This window comes from Chanodichthys erythropterus, chromosome 10 (genome assembly GCF_024489055.1).
Source record: "Chanodichthys erythropterus isolate Z2021 chromosome 10, ASM2448905v1, whole genome shotgun sequence".
In the NCBI taxonomy this organism is placed as follows: domain Eukaryota; kingdom Metazoa; phylum Chordata; class Actinopteri; order Cypriniformes; family Xenocyprididae; genus Chanodichthys; species Chanodichthys erythropterus.
Window position 1 is genome coordinate 30,443,540 of NC_090230.1, and position 7,500 is coordinate 30,451,039.

A 7,500-nucleotide genomic window follows, 5' to 3' on the forward strand; every position below is an offset into this window, starting at 1 on the left:
TTGTTTATTGGGTAAACTATTACACGAAAAGACACAGTATAGCACTGTGATTCATTGTTCGATCAAAAACTTGAACTCCTGTTCAGAAGATTTGTAACAACATGACTGAAAACAAGATGAGTAAAGTTTGTAAACCAACTGTGATGTTGGCTTGATAAAGCCTAGCCTGAAAGTTTGAATCAGTTTTAAATGCTCAAAGTTTATGTCTCTCAGTTGCTAGGGTACACGGGTGGTCTCTAGGGTGTTGCTATGCAGTTGCTAGGGTACTCGGGAGGATTCTAAGGTGTTGCTATGCAGTTTCTAGAGTACTCAGGTGGTTTCTAGGGTGTTGCTATGCAGTTGCTAGGGTACTCAGGGTGTTGCTAAGGTGTTCCTATGTGTGACAAATGGTGATAATTATTTTTTGGGCAACTAGTCCACGAAAAGACACGGTATAGAAATGTGTTTCATTGTTCAAACAATATGATTGAAAACTAGATGAGTAAAGTTTATAAACAAACTTTGACGTTGGCCTGAGAAAGCCTAAACTGAAAGTTAAAATCAGTTTTAAAGGCTCAAAGTTTGAAGTCTCTCAGACAAATTATTTGCTATGCAGTTGCTAGGGTACACGGGGTAGTTGCTAGGGTGTTCCTATGTGTGACAATTGTTTTTTGGGCAACTATTGCACGAAAAGACACAGTATAGCACTGTGATTCATTGTTCGATCAAAAACTTCAGCTCTTTTACAGAAGATTTGTAACAATACGATTAAAAACTAGATAATTTTGTAAAAAAAAAAAAAAAAAAAAAAAAAAAATGATAAAAATTGAAAGTTTGAATCAGTTTTATAAGCTCAAAGTTTGAAGTCTCTCAGACAAATCGTTTATTATGCAGTTGCTAGGTACTCAGGTGGTTTCTAGGGTGTTGCTATGGAGTTGCTAGGGTACTCGGGGTGTTGCTAAGGTGTTCCTATGTGTGACAAATGGTGATTAATTGTTTTTTGGGCAACTATTCCACGAAAAGACACGGTATAGAAATGTGTTTCATTGTTCAAACAATATGATTGAAAACTAGATGAGTAAAGTTTGTAAACAAGCTTTGAAGTTGGCTTGAGAAAGCCTAGGGTATTCGAGCGGTTTCTAGGGTGTTGCTATGCAGTTGCTAGGGTACTCAGGGTGGTTGCTAAGGTGTTCCTATGTGTGACAGAAATGGTGACAATTGTTTTTTGGGCAACTATTCCATTAACAGACACTGTATAACACTGAAGTTGAAGTTTTTGATCGAACAATAAATCAAAGATTTGTAACAATATGATTAAAAACTAGATGAGTAAAGTTTATAAACAAACTTTGACGTTGGCTTGAGAAAGCCTAAACTGAAAGTTTGAATCAGTTTTAAAAGCTCAAAATTTGAAATCTCTCAGACTAATCGTTTGCTATGCAGTTGCTAGGGTACTCGGGTGGTTTCTAAGGTGTTGCTATGCAGTTGCTAGGGTACTCTGGGTGGTTGCTAAGGTGTTCCTATGTTTGACATTGAATTGTTTTTTGGGTAAATATTCCATTAAAAGACACGGTATAACATTGTGATTCATTGTTCAATCAGAAATCATTGTAAAAGCGATTCCAACGGTATCGTTTCTCTTTGCTGTCTTTATCATTACAGTTATTGCGAACGGGCCATAACTCTTGTAATTTGCGTCATGTAAAAGAGGTGTAACGGAAGACTTATACTCTAAACCTCATCATTCACTCAATATTCACAATCAAACTTCAATTGAAACTCTTCAGAAACACGTACAGACATGCTGGTTTACTAAGAAGCGAGTTACAGCTGATCTGGGTGGTTTGGGTTCAAATGGCTCTCTGGGATCTCAGAGTAAACGCTACGCTCTTCTTAATGTGATGTTATCTTAATAGTAAAGCTTAAGTGCTGTTTGATGGCCTTTGCAGACTCACTGACAAATGTTCAACAGCTATGAAAACGGCACTAAAAGACTTTAATGGGAGATTCCTGAGCTCTTGCACAATCTCTCTTCCCTAAATTTCCTTTCAAAGGGCCCATAACTTCAGAATATGAGCTGTTCCTTTCGCTGCACCTCGCTTCAAACCAACTAAATCTTAAAAATTAAAAATCTACAGTGCATCCCTTCCCTTTTTAATGAATCTGCCTATGGTCAACACACATTTACAGACATTTAAAGGAATAAATCACGCCGAAATGATTTACTTCTTTCCATACCTCTCTCAAAATAAACCTTGCAATGAAAATAATTGAAATAGATCATGTCCAACTGGAAAAATGACAAAAAAGCATCATAAAAGAGGTCTGACTATATTCCAGAGTCATCTGAAGGCATAAAGTTGGTATTTACTGATACTTTTACGTCATTTTTTATGCATCTATCCGCATTTGCTTTTATTGTACAGAAAATTACAGCATTTAGATCTTGCAATCTAGGATTTTGTGTGTCACGCTCGCATAAAAACGCATACCTTGAATGCAATGCAATTCACTTTGGATAAAAGCATCAGCCAAAATGCATAAATGTAACTGATGTCTGGAAGAGCACGAGGGTGTGTAAATAATGCGTTAACGATGCACTAATCCTTTAATTGTAATTCAGCAATCCTAGAATGACTGTCTAACACTGATAACTGTGATGATAGATGAACAAAACTACAATTAAAGATTCAGTGGCCAGGTTTCTGAAGAAACTGATGTGCAGAGAGGCCATTAAAACTGGCTGAAACACAAGAGTCTGTCTATCCGAACATCTTGACTGCATTAGATCCTGCATGTCCCGTGATGGGAAGAGGCCGCAGGAGGGACAAAACCCGGCCAAGAGCTGCATTAACCAAACAGCTCATCTCCTCTGGAGGAACCGCTGTCATATTTACACAATCCCTGATCTTATCTGGACAAACATGAGTTTGCTTTCAATAAAGGTTCTGCTTGAACTATGAGACGATGCAGTTTGCAGGTACACTAGCGGCCAACATTTTTTAAAAATGTTTCTGCTCACCAAGCTGCATTTATTTGATAAAAATATAGAAAATTAGTGAAATATTTTTACAATTTAAAATATCGGTTTTCTATGTGAATATATAGTAAAGTGTAATTTATTCCTGTGATCAAAGCTGAATTTTCAGCATCATTACTCCAGTCTTCAGTGTCACATGATCCTTCAGAAATCATTCTAATGTGATCATGATCTAATATGTGTGTGTTTTACCTCAGCAGAGAGAGGTTCAGGTTCCCTGTACAGGCTTTGATTTTGTTCTGGGCTTCCAGGTGGGTCATTCCCTCCGTGGCGATGCCATCGATAGACAACACGACGTCCCCGACGCTGATCTTGGCTTTAGCTGCCTTTCCTCCATCTGTCAGCTAGATCAAACACAAACACACACAGTTCAGAGAGGAACTACTACACAACCCTAGAAAGTGTCTGATTCTATTGCTATCTTATTACGGAGCAGAAATGATAATTGATTTGGAACAACATTCATACGCAACAACACAAATAATACTTCTCAAGTACATGGGATATAACTCACAGGGGTTTCACTGATAATCCAGTGAGCCGTTAACCACTGTGAGTTCAATCTGATTCATGTGGTTCTGTGAAGCAGATTCATTCAAAAGATTCATTTACAAATCGGACAGAGATCAAGTCTTACACTCAAAAAACCTGGGTTAAAAACAACCCAAGTTGGGTAAAATGTGGACAAACCCAGCGAAAGGGATGTTATAATCCAGCGGTTGTGCTGTCCAAAGCTATTGTTTAAAAATGACTATATGTCTGGCTTAAAATAAACCCAAAATATGTTAGAAATTAAAAATCAGACACATAATTACTAGAGGCAACAATAATAATCAAAAAGGTGAACATTTATTAATAATCCAATTTAATAAATGTTTATTATTTAATTATTATCCATTAAAACGTAGTAATAAATGTTAATTTCCAACATTTGGGTTAATTTTAAGCAAACAATATAGTAATTCTTAAACAATATTGAGTTATATAAAACTACCCAGCAGGCTGGGCAAACATTTAACCCAATTTGCTGGGTTAAAAACAACCCAACCACTGGGTTAAAACATCCAATTCGCTGGGTTAAAACAACCCAACCTCTGGGTTAAAACATCCAAATCGCTGGGTTAAAACAACCCAACCTCTGGGTTAAAACATCCAATTCGCTGGGTTAAAACAACCCAACCTCTGGGTTAAAACATCCAATTCGCTGGGTTAAAACAACCCAACCTCTGGGTTAAAACAACCCAACCTCTGGGTTAAAACATCCCAACCTCTGGGTTAAAACATCCAATTCGCTGGGTTAATACAACCCAACCTCTGGGTTAAAACATCCAATTTGCTGGGTTAAAACAACCCAACCTCTGGGTTAAAACATCCAATTCGCTGGGTTAAAACAACCCAACCTCTGGGTTAAAACATCCAATTCGCTGGGTTAAAACAACCCAACCTCTGGGTTAAAACATCCAATTCGCTGGGTTAAAACAACCCAACCTCTGGGTTAAAACATCCAATTCGCTGGGTTAATACAACCCAACCTCTGGGTTAAAACATCCAATTCGCTGGGTTAATACAACCCAACCTCTGGGTTAAAACATCCAATTCGCTGGGTTAAAACATTCCACTCGCTGGGTTAAAACATTCCACTCGCTGGGTTAAAAACAACCCAAATCGCTGGGTTAAAACATTCCATTCGCTGGGTTTAAAACAACCAATTCGCTGGGTTAAAACAACATTGGGCAAACATTTAACTCAACAGCTTGGTTAAAGCAACCCAATCGCTGGGTTTGTCCATTTTTAACCCAACTTGGGTTTTTTAACACAGCATTTTTTTAGAGTGCATGCATAAGTAAAGCTTTACATATATATCACCTTTTAAAACAGTGTTTAAACTGTGATTTACAGAAGAGAAATTCACAGAAAAAGTTTGAATTCTTTAAGCTACATTTATTTTGATTTTAATTACAAAGAGAGGTGGTGGTCTTCAAACAAATAATTTCTAATAAGTAACGAATCTTTCAACAAATTAAATTTTTTGAGTTACTTTACCCTGATTAAACTGATATTGTATTTCAGCTTTATTTTTAATAGATTTTAATAGTTTTAGTTCACAATAACAGTGGTTATAACAATAACATCCTACCGCAGACCACTCACTTTGATGTCAATGTAATATATCTCGTATGCCGTACATCTCCAGACTTAAAAGCAGTGCTGGACAGATAATGATTATACAGCTGAAAAATCTGGCTGTTAATAATCAAACCATTCACAGAAGCTGCAGATCAACAAATGACTGATGCTCCACTGACCTTTGACCCTCTTGGCCCTAATTGAAAGACGGATCCATACTTTGATGCAGAAGTGCGGCGAGACGTTCACGCGAGCAGACGCTGATGAAATACTAGCTTCAGTAGAAACGAGAGTCCAGCTGTAATTTATTAGGGGCTTTAAATCTGTAGCTCCGAGATGCTGCAGCGCTGTCGACCTGATCAGATTAGACCTGACGGGCTATTAGACTCCATCTTAGAAACCATCCTCGCTCGTGTCTGGACTAATAAACAACCCGATACCTTACTAGATAACTACAGCAGGGGAAGGAAAGTCTTACTCCAATGATTTACACAAACGAGAATAAAACTAAACAGCTTCCGTGGAGATTCTCAGAGAGTCTTAAGAGCCTCACATGAATTCTTTACAGGTATCCCAGAATGCACTGCAACTATACAGAAAAAAAAAATAAATATCCAAGATGGTCAACAAAGAGTAGGGTAGTCAAGAGTAGGGATGCACTGAATTTAGGCTGATACCGATAACCGATAATTCTTTATATTTGAAAGCCGATAACAGATATATTTACCGATAAATCTAAATCAAAGTTTATATAATTTTTGAGAGCCTGATTACAAAAACAGAAGTCTCACCATTAAAAGCCATGTCCCAAACACACAATTATAATGTTCTCATTATAATATTATGTAGCCGATATGACAGACTTGCGCTGCACATGTTGTACTTAACTGTATTTTCGTTTTTTTAAGTGATTTCAATAATATTTCAAGCAATTCAAAACCATCATGGCAAACATCTGAAGTGTCTCAGCTGAAGGCTTTAAAATATAGAGTAGATTATTTTAAATATAGATTAGAAAATTTGGCCGATAACGATAATATTAAAAATGAATATTGATATTGGCCGATACCGATATGGTGACCGATATATCGTGCAACCCTAGTCAAGAGAAATGCATGTTATATTTCATCCAATACCAAAAAGTATCAATATAAATTTAATATTATATCTCCACAAACTAAACAAGTGTTTCCCCGTCATTATATTCTATTAACCCTCTGGAGTCTGAGGCTGATTTGGGGCCTGGAGAAGTTTTGACATGCCCTGACATTTGTGTTTTTTTCAGTTGTTCATAAACATATTAATGGAAAAAGTGTCATTACACGGTATTCAGCACAAACTAGGCTACAATAATATGTGAGGAACATGTGTGTACATGTTTGTGTTTTTGAAGGAATAACGTTCATGCGTGGTTATTGAAAAAACAAAAAACTTAAGTCACTGAAATAAGGCCAAAAAAAGTATAGTAAATCTGTGTTTACAAGACTTCTGGGTATTGGAGGTTGTAGACTAGAGTTTTTGCTTCAAAATTATGTAAAAATTATGCTGACTACTCCTTCATATAAAACAATATATTGATTTAGTTTTTGTAAGACACTTTTTGCCAAGAAACACAGTATGCGAGGAGGCGTGAATCACCACTGAAAATGGGCCATTCTCACCTGAGAAGACAAAAGAATTGGATAGTAATGAGCTGAAATGACTTGCATATTAATGAGGCATTTCAGGCTGTGAAAAAATATATTATGAGTCTCAAGCTCATTATGATATATGAAACATACAGAAAAATATTATTGAAATATAAAGTAATGGTTTTATATTATACTTTAAAATATAATGTATTTCTGTGATGCAAAGAGTCTGAATATAGGCTTTTAGTTTAAAAGCATGCACATTTGGAGAAATATTGATGGATTCTCATATGCTTATGTCAATTTTCTATACAGAGGAGTTATATTTATTTAATATTCATTGTCATTACTATGAGCGCTGGTGTTTTCAATTCATCCTTGAAGTCGGAGGGCGCTCTCTGTGCATTTTTAGTCCACAAATTCATCTAAAAGAAGAAGAGGCTATTCCATGAATGTAGTTTCCAATTCATACTGCAGCCAGAGGGCGCTAAAGAAACAAAAACTCATCTAAAATTCATCTATAGAAGAAAAGAAAACAGGAACTAACTGCATGTCTTCTAGAGCTCGCTAACCATGACTTTTACATCCAGATAAACACTTTTCAAGACAATAAATACACGATTGAGACGATGAATGCATGTATTGCCTCTGAATTTGCGTCTGAATAGCACTGGCTGGTATTTTAAGTCTGTTTTGCTGCAATGTGAAAAAAAAACTGCAAAA

The 7,500-nt window shown here is 36.5% G+C and overlaps 1 protein-coding gene across 4 annotated transcripts in view; it reads right to left on the reverse strand.

Annotated features, from left to right (window-relative positions):
- The window catches only part of pdlim5b (PDZ and LIM domain 5b), a 102,302-nt gene that overhangs the window by 57,291 nt on the left and 37,511 nt on the right, over nt 1–7,500 (reverse strand). For all 4 annotated transcript variants that reach the window (XM_067397305.1, XM_067397304.1, XM_067397303.1 and 1 more), the window contains exon 3: nt 3,212–3,363. In XM_067397305.1, the coding sequence (XP_067253406.1) occupies nt 3,212–3,363 (152 nt within the window). The remainder of the gene's footprint in view (nt 1–3,211; nt 3,364–7,500) is intronic.